The following is a 22,505-nucleotide window of genomic DNA, read 5'->3' as shown; positions in this document are numbered from 1 at the left end:
CTTTGCAAATCATACGTATTCAATCGAATTTGCCACAGGTTAACTTCACTCAAATTGTAGTAACATCTGCAAGCAATATGAATGCTCCTGAGCTAAATTTCAACTGTCCCAAATAAGGGTATAAATACTTATGCAATGAAATCCTTTAAGTTTTTTATTTTTAATACATTTGCAAAGAAGTTACAAACCTGTTTTTCTTTCTATGCCATTATGGTGTATGGAGTGTAGATTGATGTGAACAAATTTTAAAGCAGTTTAACGTGGCAGCAACATAACAACACATAAAAGATGAGTATGAATACTTTCGCAAGGCACTGTAAATGGAAGATGGTTAATAATGTTACAGTAATAAACAACGATGCAGTAGGGTAAGTGTACCCATTAAGCCCACTTTCAACTTTGAAGCCATTTTTTTAATGGAAATATGAGTTTTATTGGCTTGATGTGTTTCAATAAGGAATCCCTCTATTTACAAACTTTAACAAATTTTCTGAGTGAAAGTCTTTAATGATGCATTCTTTTTGTGCTTTTACCTTACTAACCCTTTGCCTTACCTTGCTTACTACCTTAATTTACAACTATATTTAGGCCTACAAAGTACACACTGTGTAGCACCATTATATAATGGGTGTGTGCTGATGTTTGATAATAAATATCTGTCTCACTGAATACATATATTAATGTTTTACTTTTTTAAAATCAATGTAATTTTTAAAATATTTTGTGAATAAATCATGATGTGGGCTCATTTGGACCACATGCAGGCTTAAATGGTGTCAATGTATCATTTAAGCCTGTGCAGGACTTTTGACTTTGTTTATAAAATATCTTAATTTTATATTCTAAAGTGTACATAGATTTTTCTAAACCATGTCAATATCTATGAAAAACACTTAAACTTAGATTTTGGTTGGCTTAATGGGTACACTTACTATATATATATATATATATATATATATATATATATTTATATATTGGAAGTTTTGAGCCGCCATTCAGTCTGTATTTAACTACGTCGAGTCCGAAGCAATCTATCACAGAACACGAGAGCGGCCGTGCTTTGATCGTTCTTTATTTAGCTATAATATAATTAAATTAAACAATTATAGGATAATATTTAAATTAATTTTAAGATATCTCGCAGCCCCCCTGGAGGATCACTGAGGCCCCCTGGTGGGCTGCGGCCCACAGGTTGGGAACCACTGCTTTAAAATGTTCATGTTTTGAAAAGAGCTGTGTAATGATTCCTCAGAATTTAAATTTGTACCCAAAAGTGAGCAAACCTGACAAATCCTCCAAACACCTCTCTTTGGGGATATCCTCGTTTGTAAAACTGGTACATAAATTAAAGTAAAATGCAGAACGTTTTCTGTGAGGGGAATGGGGTAGGTTTAGGTTAGAAAATGTATAACTGTCAGTATATAAAAGCAATAGTCTATGTAATGTCCCCATTTACATAGCTAAGTAAACGTGTGCATGTGTTATTGACATCAAATTTGGTGCTACACACCAAGGCATTTTTGGATCTTAATATGATTGCTAATTTAAGATTGCACTTCAGTAGTGAGAAAATTTAAGTGGGAAATGTGAGTGTTTACTAATTAAGCTGAACAGCACGGTCCCTTTAAAACGTTCATGCTTTTGAAAAGAGCTGTGTGATGATTCCTCAGAATCCCAAAAGTGAGCAAAACCTGACAGAATCTCCAAACACCTCTCTTTGGGGATATCCTCGTTTGTAAAACTGGTACAGAAATTAAAGTAAAATGCAGAATGTTTTCTGTGAGGGGAAGGGGGTAGGGTTAGAAAATCAGTATATAAAAACAGTAGTCTATGTAATGTCCCCATTTACATAGATAAGTAAATGTGTGCATGTTATTGACATTAAATTTGGTGCTAGACACCAAGGCACTTTTGGATCTGAATATGATTGCTAATTTAGGTTTGCACTTCAGTAGTGGGAAATGTGAGTGAGTGTTCACTCATTTAGCTAAACAGCATGGTCCCTTTAAAACGTTCATGTTTTTGAAAAGAGCTGTGGGATGATTCCTCAGAATTTAAATTTGTACCCAAAAGTGAGCAAAGCCTGACAAATTCTCCAAAAACCTCTCTTTGGGGATATCCTCGTTTGTAAAACTGGTATAGAAATTAAACTAAAATGCAGAATGTTTTCTGTGAGAGGAATGGGGTTTAGGTTAGAAAATGTATAACTGTCAGTATATAAAAACAGTAGTCTATGTAATATCCTCATTTACATGGATAAGTAAATGTGTGCATGTGTTATTGACATCAAATTTGGTGCTACACACCAAGACATTTTTGGATCTGAATATGATTGCTAATTTAGGTTTGCACTTCAGTAGTGGGAAAATTTAAGTGGGAAATGTGAGTGAGTGTTCACTCATTTAGCTAAACAGCATGGTCCCTTTAAAACGTTCATGTTTTGAAAAGAGCTATGATGATTCCTCAGAATTTAAATGTGTACCCAAAAGTGAGCAAAGCCTGACAAATTCTCCAAAGACCTCTCTTTAGGGATATTCTCGGATATTCTTAGGGAAAGGGGGAAGGTTTAGGTTAGAAAATGTATGTGAGTGTTTACTCATTTAGCTAAACAGCATGGTCCCTTTGAAACGTTCTTGTTTTAAAAAGAGCTAATGATTCCTCAGAATTCCCCCTTTTGTGTTCCACAGAAGTAAGTCATAGCAGTTTAGAACAACACGAGGGAGAGTAAATTATGACAGAATTCCCCTTTTTTGCGAATAATCCTTTCAAATCAACGTTATTAGTCTATTCAGAACAGACCGGTCCTCGAAACCCGGTAGATGGCGCTGTTGATTAAACTTAAGCATTTACGAACGGTTACGAAGCAAATGCGGCCTATATTTCCATATACAAATTTCACCGAAGGAATAAGAATCGTTCTATTTCAGAACACATTTGCTGATTTAATATTGTACGATATCTGCAAGATATCCTATAGAAACTCAGAGAGAGGAATAAGGTTGAAAACAAGGAAAGCTAGATTTCAGAGTGGCTGGATGCATGTCAGATATGACTGGAAATGTTTACCCAAAACAAAGGATCACTGATTTCATAATTAACCTAGACTAGAGTAACACTGCTCTCATTACAGCAGTAAAACTATTTCTGATAGGTAGAGATAACAAAGACAGTTTCTTGCACTCGTGCGTCCTCTGGTGTGTAACTAGAGTAAAGCATCTACAGCGTATTTAAAAACGGAAAGTCGTTGACAGCGTCTTTTTTTTTTTTTTTTTTTTACAAGAAGCCTTAAACTTGTATCAGTGTGCTTCCTGTGTGTCAGTTTACACTAAACTAAGATTTATAAGGAAAGAACAAAGGGGAGTTTTGCTGCAGTATATGTATGTGATCATTGGGAACATTTCAGTCAGAGAGGAAGTCCCTTACTTGCCAAATAACGTAGTTGTGTTTTATTTTTGCCACTGAAAGTACGCTGACTAATGTCAAGACCGACTCATCCTCTCAAGTGTTTTTCTGTAAATTCCTTTGCTTCAGTGATGAAGTTGTGTGTCATTTTTTTTTCTTCTTCTTCTCCTTCAGCCGCCCCTCCTCCTCTCTCCCAAACTCTCTCCCGCCTGTCTCTCTTAAACAGGATGCTGCTACTTCGTTTGCAGTGCCAACAGCTGAGGTCTGCTTCCTGAGTTTCCCTCCAGCCTAAGAGAGTTACAGGAACAGAAAGGAAGTGTGTGTTTGTGCGAAGGCAAGGGACAGTGTGTAATGTACGTTTGTTAAAGAGAAAGGAGAAAAAGCAAAAAGAGAGAGAGGCGAGAAAGAGAGAGAGACTATGGAATGCTGTGATGTCACCAGCTAAGTCATACACAAAGGCAAGAAGGACACACAAGCACTCACTCTCCCTCTTACTAAAGTCTGTCGTGGAGCGTCCGCACCCAGCTGTGAGTACATTTCTACTTTACACAGGCTTTTTTTCTTCTCTTTCCAACTTTCTTTCTGTTTGCCACCATTTCTAGACATTAACTGCAGTCTGTTAAATGTGTAGACAGGCAGGCAGACATCTACTTTTCTTGTCTCAGTCACAGTTGTTTTGATAGTTTTTTTGTGTATGATGTTATCTCAGGATTTTTGAGTTGTTAATGCCTGCCTTTTCTCTTGAAGAAGCCACAGCATGCTAGCTCAGTTGTGGCCAAAACAAGACCATTTTTAAAATAGAGCAAAAGTGTCTTGTGAAAAGAACGGGGGGGGATTTTCTGACGACAGAAGTGAACCCCGTTCCTGTGGAATCCCCTCATTCAGGCCTAAAACAGCTGGGAGACCATGTGTTTGAGTGAAAATATGCTCTTTAGCAGAGGTTTCTTAACTTTTTGATGCACAGGACCTCTAAATATAATGACCGGGGGGTCTTGCTTACTAAAATACAGGCATATTTGCATATTTTGATGTGTAAACAGTGTTTATACTGTGTGAGGAAGTAAGTGTGGTATTATAAAGACAGTATATGTAATAAAGTCCTTTTATAATGTCTCTAAACTAAAGGTGATCATTGATTAAATATTGAAAATGTTATTTATTGTTTGAAAATTACTTTGTACTAAGTTGTCAGTGTAACTTTTATTAATGAATTATTTGTTTTGTGTTTTTAGAAGCTATGACCAAATAATACAAATACATTTATAAAATGGAAATGATAAAGGAGTGTGTACACACGCACGCACACACACACACACACACACACACACACACACACACACACACACACACACACACACATGTTGGGTTTACATGTTTTATGGGGACATTCCATAGGCGTAATGGTTTTTATACTGTACAAACCGTACTTTCTATGGCCCTACACCTACCCTACACCTAAACCTAGCCCTCACAGGAGATTGTGCACACTTTTACTTCATCAAAAAAACTCATTGTGCATGATTTATAAGCCTGTTTCCTCATGGGGACCTGAGAAATGTCCCCACAAGGTCAAAATCTACTGGTATTCCTATCCTTGTGGGGACATTTGGTCCCCACAACGTGATGAATACCAGGTACACACACACACACACACACACACACACACGTATATTAAAGTTTTGAATCAAAAAGATTTTTAATGCTTTTCTGGGAGTTTTCTACTCATCAAGGCTCCGTTTATTTGATTAAAAATACTGAAAAAACTGTAATATTCTGAAATATTATTGAAATTTAAAATAGTGATTTTTCTCTTTCATTATAGTTAAAAAAATATATATATATTTCCATGATGCAAAGCTGAATTTTTAGCATCATTACCAGTCTTCAGTGTCACATGATCCTTCAGAAGTTATTTTAATATGCTGATTTATTATTAATGTTGGAAACAATTGTTGTGCTTAATATTTTTTTGGAACCTGTGATTTTTTATTTTATTTTATTTTTTTAGGATTCTTTAATGAATAAAACATTAAAAAGAACAGCATTTATTTTAAACATAAGTCTTTTGTAACAATATACACTACCTTTCAAAGTTTTTTCTTTTTTGTTTGAAATAAATAAATACTTTTATTCAGCAAGTTTGTGTTAAATTGATAAAAAGTGATAGTAAAGACTTGTATTGTATACCTGTTTGGAAAAAAGCATCTGCAGAATGACTAAAATGTAAATATTGTTAGAAAAGGTTTATATTTTGAATAAATGCTGTTCTTTTTAATTTGTATTCATCAAAGAATCCTGAAAAAAGTATCACAGGACCCCCCAAAAATATTAAGCAGCACAGCTGTTTCCAACATTGATAATAAAAGTAATAAATCAGTATATTAGAATGATTTCTGAAGGATTATGTGACACTGAAGACTGGAGTAATGGCTAATGAAAATTCTGCTTTACATCACAGAAATAAATAATATTTTAAAGTATAGTAAAAAAAAAAAAAAAAACTTACTTTGAATTGCAATAATTCATTATATAACTTTTTTATTTGTGTATTTTTGATCAAATAAATGGAAGTTTAATGAACATAAGAGATAAATGTTAAAAGAACATTAAAAATCTTACTGATCCCAAACTTTTGAGCGGCAGTGTGTTTCTAGTTATGTATTCATTTATTTTTTGTACATAAATCATTCCAAATTGCACCCATTTAGAAAACTGTAGCTCTGGAGACTCTATAAACAAATAATTGAACCAAGGGGAACAAAAAAAGAGAGAGAAAAAGATCAGGACTTTTTTGGACTTTTAACATAACACACCAAAAATCCAAAGCTGCACAGGAAGAGAAAGAGCAAACAAACTATTAAAGAGATCAAATTGCTTCCAGATGTTGTAATCTGTTATTTCTTTTCTGACAGCGTGTCCAGTTTATGGCTGCTAATTAGTGATGAGAGCTTGTGTGTGGTGAACGGACCGAGCTGGGCTTCATCGTCGTCTTTACCACCGTCATCCTCGTTCTGAAGGACTGTTGTCGAATCTCAGGAGACATTTGGGTGCACCACACACACGGCCATGCTGCAGCAGATCTTGAACGATATGTACATCGACCCGGATGTGCTGGACGCTCTGAACGACGAGCAGAAGAAGACGCTTTTTCTGAAGATGCGCGAGGAGCAGGTGCGGCGCTGGAAGGAGCGAGAGGAGAAGTTGGAGAGGGAACCACTCAGACCCAAACCAAAGACAGGTGGGCATTAGGTTTATTATTGTGTTGAGTAAATCTAAAGCAGATATGTCATGTGATCTGCGCATCTTATTGAAGCGAGTTCTCTGAGAACTTTAAATACATAAAATCTTAATTTTATCTACTGTTTTATCTTACTGTTTCAACTTAGTTTAACCACAATATTGGTACAATATTTCCTCTGTACATTTACTCCTGGATGAGATCATTTGTGACCCAGGACCACAAAACCAGTCATAAGGTTAAATTTTACAAAACTGAGATGTATATATCATATGAAAGCTCAATAAATAAGCTTTCTATTGATGTATTGTTTGTTGGGATAGGACAATATTTGGCCAAGATACATCTATTTGAATATCTGGAATCTGAGGGTGCAAAAAATCAAAATACTGAGAAAATCGCCTTTAAAGTTGTCCAAATTAAGTTCTTAACAATGCATATTACTAATCAAAAATTACATTTTGATATATTTAAAGTAGGAATTTTACAAAAAATCTTCATGGAACATGATCTTTACTTAATTTCCTAATGATTTTTGGCATAAAAGAAAAATCAATCATTTTGACCCATACAATGTGTTTTTGGCTAATGCTACAAATATACCCCAGCGACTTAAGACTGGTTTTGTGGCCCAGGGTCAAATTTTACTTATTTAGAAGTCTTTTATTATTATTATTATTATTATTATTATTACTATTATTACTACTATTATTATTATTATTGTTGTTCAGTTTATACACACACACACACACACACACACATATATATATATATTTAAAATTGTTGTTTATAGTTGTTTTTACTTTTATTTTGATTAGTTGCAATTGTAGTTTATTAATAATTTGAATAATAATAACAACAACAACATTATTATTCAATTTTTCCAATTTTAACATTTGTATTTTTAGATTTTTATTTTATTTTAACCTTTACAATAATGCTTCATTTGTTTACATGAATTAACCGTATTAGTTAATATGCACAATATTTATATGGAATTCATTAATCTTAGTTAATATTACGTAAAAAATGTACCAATACATTATTAAAGTTTGCAGTTTAACGTACTGTGAACTAACATGAGCATGAATATGTTTATTAACTAATCTTACCAAAGATTAATAAATGCTGTCAAAATATATTGTTCATTATTATTTCATGTTGGTTAATGCGTTAATCAGTGTTAACAAATGAGACTGTATTGTAAAGTGTTACCACTTTATTTTTTATTATTTTTATTTTATTGGTGACACTTTACAATAAGGTTTCATTTGTTTACATGAATTAACTATACTAATATGAAAAATATTTATATAGCATTTATTAATCTTAGTTACTAAGAATTAGTTACATAGTTAATTTACTAATGTATAACAGTATTTAATGTACTGTGAACAAACTAACATGATTTTTTTTTAAATTAATATTACCAAAGATTAATAAATGCTTTAAAAATAATATTGTTCATTGTAAGTTCATGTTAATGCATTAACTAATGTTAACAAATTGTTGTTTTTTTATTTTATTTGTTACACTTGTATACATAAACTATATTGATTAATTCTAACAATATTTATATAGAATTTATTTAAAAAAATTATTTAAAAAATTTCCTCTTAGTTATTACATTAATTAAAAATGTAAATTATTATTGTTATTATTATTATTATTATTATTATTATGTTCTATTTTATTTCATTTTATTTTATTGGTAACACTTTACAATAAGGTTTCATTTGTTTACATTAACTATATTAGTTATTAATAATATTTTTATATAAATTATTCTTAGTTAATATTAAGTTAATATTTAATACATTAACTTTTAAAGTTGTACCTGTTAACAGTAGTTAATGTACAGTCAACTAACATAAACATGAATAGTTTTATTAACTAATATTACCAAATATTAATTAATGCTGTAAAAATATATTGTTCGTTATTATTTCATGTTAGTTAATGCATTAACAAATAAGACCTTATTTTATTTTATTTTCTGGTTTTAGAAGAACTTTGATTAAATGTTTTGATCCACTTTAAATGTTGACTACTGTATAATTTATTTTATCATTTTTTTATTTTTATTTTTTATTTTATTGGCAACACTATACAATAAGGTTTCAACTGTTTACATGAATTCACTATATTAGTAATTATTCTTATCAACTATTTATATATCATTTATTAATCTTAGTTAATATTAAGTTCAACATTTACTAATATATTATTAAAATTTAAAGTTGTATCTGTTAACAGTAGTTAATGTACTGTGAACTAACATGAACATTTTTATTAACTAATATTACCAACAGTTAATACATGTTGTAAAAATATATTGTTCATTGTTAGTTCATTACATGCTAGTTAATGCATTAGTGTTAACAAATTAGACCTTATTGTAAGTTTATTTTATTTTTATTTTGTTATTTGTAACACTTTACAATAAGATTTTATTTGTTTACATGCATTAACTGTATTAGTTAATATAATATAACCAATATTTATGTAAAACTTAGGTAATATTAAGTTCAATTTACTAATACATTATTAAAATTTTGGTAACACTTTACAATAAGGTTCATTAGTTAAACATTAGTTAATGTACTAACTAACATGAACTAACCATGAGCAATACATTTGTTACTGTATTTACTAACCTTTATTAACGTTAGTTAACGGAAATATAGTTGTTCATGTTAGTTCACACTGCTTTAACTAATGTTAACAAGATTTTAATAATGTATTATTAAATGTTGAAATTAACATTAACAAAGATTAATAAATGCTGTATAAGTGCAGTTCATTATTAGTTCATGTTAACTAATGTGGTTAACTAATGTTAACTAATGAACCTTATTGTAAAGTGTTACCCAAATTTTTAAGTTGTGTCTGTTAACAGTAGTTAATGCACTGTGAATTAACATGAACATGAACATTTTTATTAGCTAACCAAAGATTAATAAATGCTGTAAATATATATTATTTCATGTTAGTTAATGCGTTAATGTTAACAAATGAGACCTTATTGTAAAGTGTTACTATTTTATTTTATTTATTTATTTATTTATTTTAATAACCAAACTTGATTAACCAGAGGTCAACATGCATTTTTTTTAATTGCAAAAAAAAAAAAAAATAAACAGCAGACATTTTGTTTCACAGTGAAAAATGTCACGAGTTTAGATTGACATTGGTATGCGTAGATCATTAAAACAACTTGTTGTAAAACAATTTAAGCAAGTCATACATTTAGACAAGATCCTTTTTGACTGTATGCCACTTTTACAAAAGACATACAGTTGACATTTTTAGAAGGACACTCATCATGCAATTAAAGTCAACATCTTGAGGTTTAAATGTGGGACCTTTGAATTGCTAATGCGACTCTTTAATCATTGCGTTTCCTGTCCCCACATCTGTAAGCCACAGAAAACTCTTGCTTTTTATGGCTGGCTTTAAATGACTTAATATGGTCAGAATCTTAATGTGGCACATGACTCAGTCAGAGCCGAATAGCTGAGCCGATAGCACCCAGTTCTCCACTGTGGTACTGCAGACATCATGGTAAAACGTCTTGTGATGTCAGAATTGGTGGACACAGATGTTTGAATGACAGAAAGAAACATAAAAGTAATTATATTGTATGAGATGAAAGCTATTGTAATTGATGCTACGACTGGGAATGTCTACATGACAGACAAAACACAAGACCAGACAAGTTTAGAGTCTTCACGAGATGTTGAGACGTCATCAGGCAATTGTCATGACCAATATCAACAGAATCTGATTTTAGTTAAAAGGATCTCCTCAGTGTGACACTGACTGAAACACTGTAAACATCCAGTCAAGAACTATCTACAACATGAGGGTTTTTCCCTCAATTTGACCAGTTTTTATCAATAAAGGTCACAAATACGAGACTTTAGTGAGGAGGACAGCTGTCTAAAAGCTGGTAAAAGGGAGGAGTAATCAGCTGAGATATGAGAGGAATGCATCTGAAAGATAGAGGGTATCTCTAAAACAGCAAAAGAGACAGAGCTGTGGAAAAAAAGCAAACAAAAGAATGAAAAATGAAACGTTACGTTGCTAAAGTTACACCCGTATAAACAGGTTAGACATACAGAGGGCCTATGGAATCTGGCATATCAGCTTTGTTACTGGAAGAGCCAGAACTTTGACAGATCATCCTCAGCTGGATTAGTCAATAAGGTAAAAATATTGCACAGCAATGAAAGCTTTAAAGGGATAGTTCACCTTAAAATGAAAATTCTGGCATTAATTACTCACCCTCATGTTGTTTCAAACTTGTAAGACCTTTGTTCATGTTAACACAAATTAAGATATTTTTGATCAAATCCGAGAGGTTTTTGATCCTGCATTAGTGTTGGGCGATATGCTCAATTTTCATATCTTCCTATCGTCAGCCTTTGAGATCGCCGATACACGATACTATCGTGCTAATTTATTTAATATGTAAATGTGTCAATATGTAATAAATTCCTTATTCGTTTTGTAAGGGTAGTGCATGTGACCTGTGACACAGCTGTGCGTGTACAGAGAGCTGACTGTAGTTCTGTCGGAGAGGTTTAAGTTTACTTTCGGTTTCATTCTCTGCAATCTTCTAAATGTGCGTGCTTGAATGTAAATGTATCTTTCTATACCCGTCATATTGCGATAATATTACCGCTGTATGCCTGATCTTTGCCATCAGTTCATGTTGTAGTTCAGTTCATATAGATTGTGGGGAAGCGATGTGCGTGTAATTCACGTGCATATGTTTAGCGCCATTTTATCGCATCATAATTCTAGTTAACGCATAGATGTTACTGAGGTGAATGTTTATGTTTACTATATACAGACGGATTCTCATATATCATATTTAATTCAGCCTAAACCACATTTTACTACCTTTATCCTAATGACTGTCTACACTTAAGTCTACACTTAATCTAAGTACACTGTTTGATGAATAAATCTCTTACCCATTTTCACTGCACACATCTGCGGCACGACGCAGCCACTCTATCCTGTTTACACCGCGGCAAGTTTCTGAGGCATCCTAGAACAGACTCTCCGCGCCGCATCGCTAAAGTGAGGTGCCTTTTTGACGCATTATAATAATAATAATAATAATAATAATCATCTTACTATCGTCAAGCGTCAGCAACAGGCAATATCTCTGACTATCGTCGATACAAAATACTATCGTCTATCGGTACAACCCTACCCTGCATAGACAGCAATGCAACTGATACGTTTAAGGCCCAGAAAGGTAGTAAGGACATTGTTAAAATAGTTCATCAGTGGTTCAGTTGTAATGTTATGAAGCTACGAGAATACTTTTGTGCACAGGATTGCGTGTGCAACATTTTGTTCTAAAATATCTTAATTTGAGTTCTAAAGATGACCAAAGGTCTTACAGGTTTGGAACGACATGAGGTTGAGTAATTAATGACTTTCATTTTTGGATGAACTATCCCTTTAAGTGTCCAGAAACTTTTTGGGGCCAGTGTACAACCGTCCCCTTGGGTTCATACAGAAGTTCACTGCAATAATTTAGGTTGACGTGCGTAACTCCAAGAGGAAGTTGTCTTTGCTTAGTAACAAAGCAGTTATTATCAGGTCTCTGAGTTTCAGACCTCAGAGGAGAACAGTGAGTCTTCTATCTCCTTGAGACGACGCCAGCTGCTCTTGCAGGTCAATCGTTTCCCCAAGACATACTGATACAACATCTTGACTGCCTCTGTCTTATAGACCATGGTGTCTATTAGCGAAGTGGATAAAATGGCGGATAAAATGTCAAATAAAGTCATTCAAGGTTCTGTCACACAATAGCACAATGGCATAACAAAAAAACTAACACAATAAAGAGAGTCTCTGGAGACATCCTGACCCTAGCGTTGAGTGAGCAGGCTACACGAGGCAGAGGAAACACTTCTGTGACTGACCCAGTTTTAGAGCAAGAAAGGAAATGTCAGCCAGGCCAAGTTCCATTCCCTCACACAGATGACTGCCAATAAAACAGGAAGTGTGCAGGAAGCGCAGGCGTTCAAAACGCACCGAGGAGGAAGAAAAAGGGAGAGCGTTGAGATTGTAGATTTGATTATCAGCTGTTGTGAATGGATGATGTGGATGTGTTTTGTCTTGTGATTATTTTGTGATTTTGTTTTTTTTTTACTATTGATTTGTTACGTGTCCTACATATTGCACTGCATATTTGCCTGCTTTTATTTACCAAGGATTTACTGATTTAAACAAAAGTAACTAAGAAGGATTCATCAATTCTGAACATAACTCACAAAATATTAAGTAACTGCTTTCAACATGAATGAACATGAAAAATGTTTCTTCAGCAGAAAATCATCATATACAGTTGAGGTCAAAAGTTTACATACACCTTGCAGAATCTAAAAAATGTTAATTATTTTACCCAAATATGAGGGATTATACAAAATGCATGTCATTTTATTTAGTACTGACCTAAATAAGATATTTCACATAAAAGACGTAAACATATAGTCCACAAGAGAAAATAATGCTTGAATTTATAAAAATTGACCCTTTTCAAAAGTTTACATACACTTGATTCTTAGTACTGTTACCTGAATGATCCACAGCTGTTTTTTTTTTTTTTTTTTTTTTGTTAAGTGATAGTTGTTCTTGAGTCCCTTGTTTGTCCTGAACAGTTAAACTGCCCTATGTTCTTCAGAAAAAAAATCAGGCCCCACAGATTATTAGTTTTAAGCATTTTTGTGTATTTGAACTCTTTCTAACAATGACTGTATGATTTTACTGACTTAGGGCTTGACTTGACTTGGGGACTATTACAGAAGTTTCAATTGATCACTGATGCTTCAGAAGAAAAACTGATGCATTAAGAGCCGGAGGGTATAAACTTTTGAACAGATTGAAGATGTGTACATTTTTCTTATTTTGACTAAATATCATATTTTTTAATTTAGTACTGCCCTTCAGAAGCTACAGAAGATACTTCTTTCCCAGAAGACAAAATAAGTAAATTTAGTAAATTTACCCTGATTCGAAAAGTTTTCACCCCCGGCTCTTAAAGGAACACTCCACTTTTTTTGGAAATAGGCTCATTCTCCAACTCCCCCTGAGTTAATAAGTTGATTTTTACCGTTTTGAAATCCATTCAGCCGTTCTCCTGTTCTGGCAATATCACTTTTAGCATAGCTTAGCATAGATCATTGAATCCTATTAGACCAATAGCATCGCGTTCAAAAATGACCAACGAGTTTCCATATTTGTTGTATTTAAAACTTGACTCTTCTGTAGTTATATCGTGTACTAAGACCAGTGGAAATGCAAAGCTGCGAGTTTCTAGGCTGATAAGATTAGGAACTACACTCCCATTCCGGCGTAATAGTCAAGGAAGTTTGCTGCCGTAATATGGCCGAAGCAGGCGGAGTATTATCAGAAATGAGTTCCCAGCTAGTTTAGCATTTGCACATGTGCTGCGTGGTATTACTGCTCCTGCTTCGGCCTTATTACGGCAGCAAACTTCCTTGACTATTACGCCGGAATGGGAGTGTAGTTCCTAATCTTATCAGCCTAGAAAATTGAAGCTTTGCATTTCCACCGGTCTTAGTACACGATACAACTGCAGAAGAGTCAAGTTTTAAATAGGACAAATACCGAAACTCGTTGGTCATTTTTGAACGCGATGCTATTGGTCTCATAGGATTCAATGATCTATGCTAAGCTATGCTAAAAGTGATATCGCCAGAACAGGAGAACGGCTGAATGGATTTCAAAACGGTAAAACTCAACTCATTAACTTGGGGGGAGTTGGAGAATGAGCCTATTTCCAAAAAAAGTGGAGTGTTCCTTTAATGCATTGTGTTTCATTCTGAAGCGTTAGTGAGCATTTGAACCTTCTGTAATAGTTGCAAGTGAGTCCCTCAGTTGTCCTCAGTATGAAAAGATGGATGTCAAAATTATACAGTCATTGTTGGAAAGGGTTCAAATGCACAAAAATGCTGAAAAACGAAGAATTTATGGGACCTGAAAGAATTTTCTGAAGAACAGCGGGCAGTATATAGCTGTTCAGGACAAACAAGAGACTCATGAACAACTATCACTAAACAAATAAAAACAGCTGTAGATCTTTCAGGTAACAACACAGTATTAAGAATCAAGTGAATGTAAACTTTTGAGTCATTTTTATTAGTTCAATTATTTAATTTTTTTTCTTGTGGACTATATGTAAACATCTTTTATGTGAGAAATCTTATTCAGGTCAGTACTAAATAAAAATAACATGCATTTTGTATGATCCCTCTTATTTTGCTAAAATAATTAACATTATTGCTAGGTGTATGTTAACTTTTGACATCTGTATTTCTGAAGGGTCATGTGATACTAAAGACTGGAGTAATGGCTGATTAAAAATGCAGTTTTGCATCACAGTAATGAATTACATTTTAAAATATATTGAAATAGAAATGGTTATTTTAAGTTGTGATAATATTACCATTTTTTCTGTTTTTGATTCATTAAATGCTGCTTTGAAAAGAATAAGAAAGTTCCTTTAAAAACATTTACCAAATCTTACTGTCCCCAAACTGAGTGATAGTGTATGTTTAAAGAGAGACCAGGGCTAATGGCACATCTAAGGGTGAGGTTTTGAGTAAAAAGCTTTTAGCCTTAAACTGCTGCAAAGACTTCATCTTTATTATTAGATGTTGTTTTGTTGTCATCACCTCTTTAAGGCCCAATATGGATGTAAAAAAAAGAAGTAAAAAAGTTTTCTATGACTCAAATGGGCGTGTCTCAGTTACAGAGAGTCCTGGCTGAGTCCAAATTCTCCTGAAAATACAGATTCAGACCTAAGATGGACTTGAATCTAAGTCTTGTCTTGTTTGAACTTAAATAGTACAACACTGACTACTACTACTATAAAAAAAAAAAGAAGTTTGTTGAGGAAAACACCTTTTAAGCATCAGTGGATTTTTTTAAGCTAATGTTAGCTTTAACTTATCCCCAAAGTCCTTGAGTCACTGGCAGAAGTGATGAGTCAGACAATATTATATATGTAATAAAGCAAGCAAACTATTTTATCTTATACTGTTATGTTAGTCAGTCAACATTTGAAAAACACAAACAACTGTTCTGTTTTTGCTCACTTGCTCATTTCACATGGTCCTTGTAGCTATTATGGCAGTTCGGCCTGTTTGGTCTGACATGATCGTTTTGTCTTGACTGGGATCACGAGTGTGTCAGTCGGGCTGTTCTTGTTGGAATCTTGTTTTGCCACAAGGCCTGCAAGAAGAACCAGTTCATCATGGGAGGGTTTCCTTATATGCTGTCAAATGTTTTTCTTTCTGTTATATACAGTACAAGTCACCTTTCTTTGTTTTTTAAATTGTATCATTGTATGTTTAATTTGGTTACATCATTTGTTCTTAAGAAAAGACTTGTCAAGTAGTTAATAAGCTTCTCATAAAGGAATGTAGTGATAAAATCATGTTTAGCTTTGATTCAATTAGCAGCCTTAAACTGTTTGTCTATATTACTTCTGTTTAACATACTTAATCTTGTTATGGTTAAGTACGTTCGTAAGAACAGGAAATGTAATGCATAAATTATGAAGTATGATAATGTGTCTGAATATGTAAATGATATTAATCTAGGCGTATTGTGTTTGAAGAAGGCTAAATGTTACGAACCACTAAGACTGTTTCTGTTTGTTTTTTCTTCCTTTGTAGCTAATAGCAAGAGTGTCAGTTGGCTGCTGGGACGAGATGGAGACGTGCAGGTCTTTGTCATTGGAGAGATGGATGAACTCAAATCCAAGATCATCTATTCAGGGTTTGGAGAAAGAAAAACAGCCAGCGTCCTCAACAATTCACAGTATGGAAACCACTCACTTCACATAAAGATATTGTGGTACTCCTGAATAACAACAAATATATTTAATGCTATAAACCACCTCTGATTTTTATAAAAAAAAAAAATTGTTGTGATAGTATCAGAAAAATTATTGCATTTTGATTTTTTTTTTTTTTTTTAAAGAGGTTGTACTAGTATAATTGAACTATAATTTAGACTACTGTAGACTACTACTATCTGGGGTCAGTAAGGTATTTTATGTTTTTTTTTTTTTTTTTTTTTTTTTTTTTTTTTTTTTTTTTAATGTTCAAGGGTAAAAAATACAGTAACAGAAATTGGTGAAATGGATAAAATTCTATTTTAAAATATTTAAAAAAGTAATTTATTCCTGTGGTGGAAAACTTGAATTTTAAGATTTTTAAAGTCGATTTGATTTAAATACAGTAAATAATATTATATTGAAATATTATTGTGATTGTGAGTTGTTTTCTATTTTAATATACTTTAAAATGGAATTAATTTCTGTAATGCGAAGCTGGATTTTCAGCATCATTACTCAAGTCTTCAGTGTCACATGATCCTTCAGAAATCATTAAAATATGCTGATTTATTATCAGTGATGGCAACCGTTGTGCTGCCAACTATTTTTTTTTTTTTTTTTGGAACCTGTGATACTTGTTTTCAGGATTCTGATGAATAAAAAGTTAAAAAGAACAGCATTCATTTAAAATAGAAAGCTTTTCTAACAAGATACACTACAATTCAAATGTTTGGGATCAGTAAGGTTTTATTTATTTATTTTTTGCTTTTAGACAGCAAGGATGTGTTAAATTGATAGAAAGTGATAGCAAAGAATTTTTTATTGTTGGAAAAGATTTCTATTTTAAACAAATACTTTTTTCAGGATTCTTTGATGAATAAAAAGTTTAAAAGTACAGTATCACAGGTCAAAAATTTTTTTTGGCAGCGCGTTTGTTAACATACACAACATAATTCTAATAATCAGAATATTAGAATGATTTCTGAAGGATCATGTGACACTGAATATTTGAGGAATGATGCTGAAAATTCAGCTCTGATCACAGAAATAAATTCGATTTTAATGCATATTAAAATGGGAAAAACTTATTTTACACATTTGAGTTTTCTGTTATTTTGATCAAATAAACTCAGCCTTGATGAGCATAAAAAAACTTCTTTAAAAATCATTAAAAATCTTGATCCCAAACTTTTGAATGGAAGTTTTGATCTTATTTGTTTATTTTTTGAATAGTTTGAGCTTTTTTTCAGGATAACAGCATTTATTTAAAATATAAATATTTTTAACAATATACACTATAATTCAAAAGTTTAGGGTCAGTAAATTTCTTCTTTAAAAAAAAAAAAAAGTTAAAACTTTTTGTCAGCAAGGATGTGTTAAATTGCTAAAAAGTGATAGCAAAGGATTATATTGTTAGAAAAGATTTATATTTTTGATAAATACTGTACTTTTAAACTTTTTATTCATCAAAGAATCCTGAAAAATCACAGGTTCCAAAAAATAATTTGGCAGCACATCTGTTAACATACACAACATAATTCTAATAATAAATCAGAATATTAGAATGGTTTCTGAAGGATGATGTGACACTGAATACTTGAGGAATTATGCTGAAAATTCAGCTCTGATCACAGGAATAAATTAGATTTTAATGCAGAGACTAGTTTTTATTCTTTCTTTTTTGAAAGACTTGTATTGTTAGAAAAGATTTTTATTTTGAATAAATACTGTACTTTTTAACTTTTTATTCATCAAAGAATCCTAATAAAAGTGTCACAGGTTCTAAAAAAAATATTAAGCAGCATAACTGTTTTCAGCAGTATTTTATTTTTATTTTTTAAATGTATTTTTTGTTTTTTGGAAAGTTTTAGCTTTTTTCAGGATAACAACATTTATTTAAAATAGAAATCTTTTCTAACAATATACACTACAATTCAAAAGTTTGGGGTCAGTACATTTGTGTTCTTTCTTCTTTTGAAAGAAATTAAAACTTTTAGTCAGTAAGGATGTGTTAAATTGATAGAAAGTGATAGCAAAGACTATTGTTAGAGAGATATTGTTATAAAAGATTTCTATTTTGAATTAATACTGTACTTTTTATTAATCAAAGAATCCTAATAAAAGTATCACAGGTTCTAAAAAAAAAAATTAAGCAGCACAACTGTTTTCAGCAGTATTTTATTTTTATTTTTTAAATGTATTTTTTGTTTTTTGGAAAGTTTTAGCTTTTTTCAGGATAACAACATTTATTTAAAATGGAAATCTTTTCTAACAATATACACTACAATTCAAAAGTTTGGGGTCAGTACATTTGTGTTCTTTCTTCTTTTGAAAGAAATTAAAACTTTTAGTCAGTAAGGATGTGTTAAATTGATAGAAAGTGATAGCAAAGACTATTGTTAGAGAGATATTGTTATAAAAGATTTCTATTTTGAATTAATACTGTACTTTTTATTAATCAAAGAATCCTAATAAAAGTATCACAGGTTCTAAAAAACTGTTAAGCAGCATAACTGTTTTCAACATTAAATAGTAAATCAGCATATTAGAATGATTTCTGAAGGATCATGTGACACTGAAGACTAGAGTAATGATTTATAAATTTATTCCTTATCACAGAAATAAATTAGATTTTAATGCATATTAAAATAGAAAAACGTTATTTTACATCATAATATTTCACAATATATATTTTTTTCTGTATTTTTGACCAAATAAACTCGATGAGCTTAAGAAACTTACTTAAAAAACATTAATAATCTTACTGATCCCAAACTTTTGAACGTCAGTATTTTATTTTTAATTTAATTTTTTAATTTTTCTATTATTAATTTATTTATTTTTGGAAAATTGTAGCTTTTTTTTTTTTTTTTTTATAGGATAAAAGCATTTTTTAAAAACAGTTTAAAAGTTTGGGGTCAGTACTTTTTTTTTTTTTTTTTTTTTTATTTTTTGTATTCAAATTTTTTTTTAGAAATTAAAACTTTTAGTCAGCAAGGATGTGTTAAATTGCTAAAAAGTGATAGCAAAGGCCTATATTCTTAGAAAAGATTTCTCTTTTATTATTTTTGATAAATATTTTTGATAAGTTTTTGGAAACTGTTAGCTTTTTTTCAGGATACTTTGAATAGAAAGTCGATCAATTTAATCCATCCCTCATAGGGGTTTTATTTATTTATTTATTTTTACTGACCCTGAAAAATTTTGATGGGACTATAAATAAAAGTATGTAATTTAACCATTTTTATATTTTCATCTTTTTTCCTCCTCTGGTGGGGTGTGTAAACACATAGAAATAAAGCACAGTAAATGAATATCCCAAAGAAATTCTGTGTCATAATAAAAACTTGTTTGACTGTGAAGGGCGTATTTTAGTTAGCCGTGTTTTCACATGTCTTGTCATGTATTTCAGCAACCAGCCCAGCACTTTAAAGAGCAACCTGATAAACCGAACATCAGCAGAACCTGTACGATCAGGGCGAGAAAACCTTCCTCCCAAAGCACATTCAGGAGTTCAGCTGAACTTTAAGGTGTGTTTCTCACGTGTGTGTGTTTTGTTTACTTCCACATTTGCTCTACTCTTAAATTGGTGCCGCTGTGTATCCACGCGGCGGTGTGTGCGAGCGTGTGTAGGTGACCTTCCTGTTGCCGCCATTAATCTCGGACACAGCCGAGGGGCAGCGAGACGGACTTTCTCCACAGGGAGAGTCATCGTTCAACAGCCAAATAAATCACAACCTCCATCTCTCCCTCTTTTTGCGCCTTCCTTTCCCCTTTCCTCCTTTTTTCATTCCCTTCTCCTCCATTATTCCTTTTCATCCTTTAAAAAAATAAAAAATACCTCCCACACCCACCCACCTACCTCTCCATCTCAGGCACAACAACTCTTTCATTGCGCAGCTCTTTACGGCTCCATCTCTCTGCTCATGTATCAATATGTCTGTCTGTGTGTGGCTAGTTGGCATCCATCCGATTTTATATACTGACAGACAGCCCAACTTATGCAGTAACACCGTGTCCTTAACAGGAATGATGCGACAACTTTGCCATGTGAAAAGCAATTTAAAGCAGTGTGAGGTGATTAAAAAAAAAAACACTTTTGAATTTATATCTAATGCACTGTTTTGAAAAGCAGGATTTCAACCAATTAGATTTCAGAGTGGGCGGGGCCACCAATAACAGTACACTAAAAAATAGGTTGAAGTGGGTTTGGACACATTGTGAAAGTGCAGTGATGTCATCTTTAATTAATGCATGGGAGTTACTCATCTCGGTCAGGATCTCCAACACAAAGTGTTCGCTTCAAAACTGTCTGTCCGAGGTTTTCACTTAATATGTGGAGATGTCACCACGTTCTCTTTCCTGTTATACTAAGGTGGGTGGGTGGGGGGTTTCGCACTAGGGTTTCCATGGCAACACCGTGCGCAGCGAACGCACTCCTGGGAGGAGATGATGTGCTGGCCAGTATCGCCACACTATGATCCTCCACTTGCTAAACGCAAACATCTGTCCCTGTACATCTGCACATGTGGCTCATGGTTGCCAATTAGTGAAGAGTCACTGAAACGCTAGTCTAAAAACATCTGAATGCCTTTGGATTTTTAAGTGTTCTTAAAGTATATGGGCTAATGTGGTTATTTGCATCAGCTTTTTGCTATGGTGGTGATAAAATGTCAAATGTAAAGAAGTGCCGAAGAGTTTTGCTCAGTCTGAAGTCTGTTTGTTTTCACAGGACAACAGTGATAAAGAGTTGAGGACTCTGGCGCCTCCACAGGTGTGTTTTGGTGTTGCAGAAAATATAAGTATTCAACAATGAGTGAGATGTTGTGTCATAATAGGGTACTTTAAAAAGTGTCTATTTTATAAATGCATTGTCTTAATATTCCACAGATGCATGTAAATGAAGAAAAGCCATCAGCACCTTTAGAAAATGTAAGTACCTTGTGTTATGTTTATTAGAGCATATAGTTTAGTAGAGTTGTTTTCAAAGACATACCTTTCAACATTTCTACACACACATAACACAATTTATATTTTATGTAATTTTTTCAAATTTAAATGCATTTATAAATTTAAACTTGTATGTTTTTTCATCACCTTCAGGCTACTATATATTGTAGGCTATTTAATTTTTTAGGCTCTTTTTTTAAACTAGGCTACTAAGTTGTATGTAGCCTTAGACTTTGTATTTTAGGCTTTAGGATATGCTTATTTTGTTTAGGCTTTATGTTTTATGATATTTTTGGGCTATTTTATTTTAGGCTTTTTTATTATTTGTGTGTATACATTATAAAAATGTTAAGCACTGTAAATATTTATACATTTAAAGTTATATATATTATGTTATTTTTTTCGTCATTACAATGTTTCAAAAATAAATAGCTTTGTTACTCTACTATATTTTACTAAGCTATTTTATTTTTTAAGCTGTTTTTATTTTAGATAATTTTTTTAGGATACTATGTTTTATTTTAGGCTATTTAAATTTTTAGGCTGATTTATTTATGTTTATTTATATTTATTTATTATTTATGTGTTTGTTTAGGATAATGTGTGTATTTATTTATTACTTTTTTTGTATTTTGGTCTGGGTTTAGGTAATTTTTGTTTTTAGGCTGCTGTTTTTTTTTCAGGCTGTTTTATTTTTGTTTAGGTTATTATGTTTTATTTTAGGCCATTTTGTTAATTTTTTAGTGTGGTTTATTTCAGGTCACCTTTTAGGGTATAGGGGATTTTTTTATTTTATGCTATTTTAGGCAATTTTTTTTTTGGCTCTTTTAAATTTAGGCTACTATGTTTTATTTGGTCTCCAAATGTTTTGTATTTTGTTTTAGGCTTTTATTTTGTATTTTAGGTTATTTTTAGGGTAGTTTATATATTTTTATCGGCTTTTTTGTTGTGTGTGTGTAAAGAAAGACCTAAAGTAGCCTAAAAATTATGTAAAATTAGAGTAAATATAAAAAAAAAAAAAAT

General features: G+C 32.2%; 1 protein-coding gene across 1 annotated transcript in view; it reads left to right on the top strand.

Annotated features, from left to right (window-relative positions):
- Positions 1-3,664: 3,664 nt before the first annotated feature.
- LOC141293014 (uncharacterized) overlaps positions 3,665-22,505 on the top strand; it is a 31,822-nt gene continuing 12,981 nt past the window's right edge. The window contains exons 1-6 of the mRNA XM_073825061.1: positions 3,665-3,929; positions 6,315-6,640; positions 16,369-16,513; positions 19,945-20,062; positions 21,265-21,306; positions 21,423-21,464. Coding sequence (XP_073681162.1) covers positions 6,469-6,640; positions 16,369-16,513; positions 19,945-20,062; positions 21,265-21,306; positions 21,423-21,464 — 519 coding nt within the window. The 5' untranslated portion in view covers positions 3,665-3,929; positions 6,315-6,468. The remainder of the gene's footprint in view (positions 3,930-6,314; positions 6,641-16,368; positions 16,514-19,944; positions 20,063-21,264; positions 21,307-21,422; positions 21,465-22,505) is intronic.

Source organism: Garra rufa, chromosome 19 (genome assembly GCF_049309525.1).
Source record: "Garra rufa chromosome 19, GarRuf1.0, whole genome shotgun sequence".
Taxonomy (NCBI): Eukaryota; Metazoa; Chordata; class Actinopteri; order Cypriniformes; family Cyprinidae; genus Garra; species Garra rufa.
The sequence above is the reverse complement of the archived record's forward strand: the minus strand, read 5'-3'. Positions and strand labels throughout refer to the sequence as shown.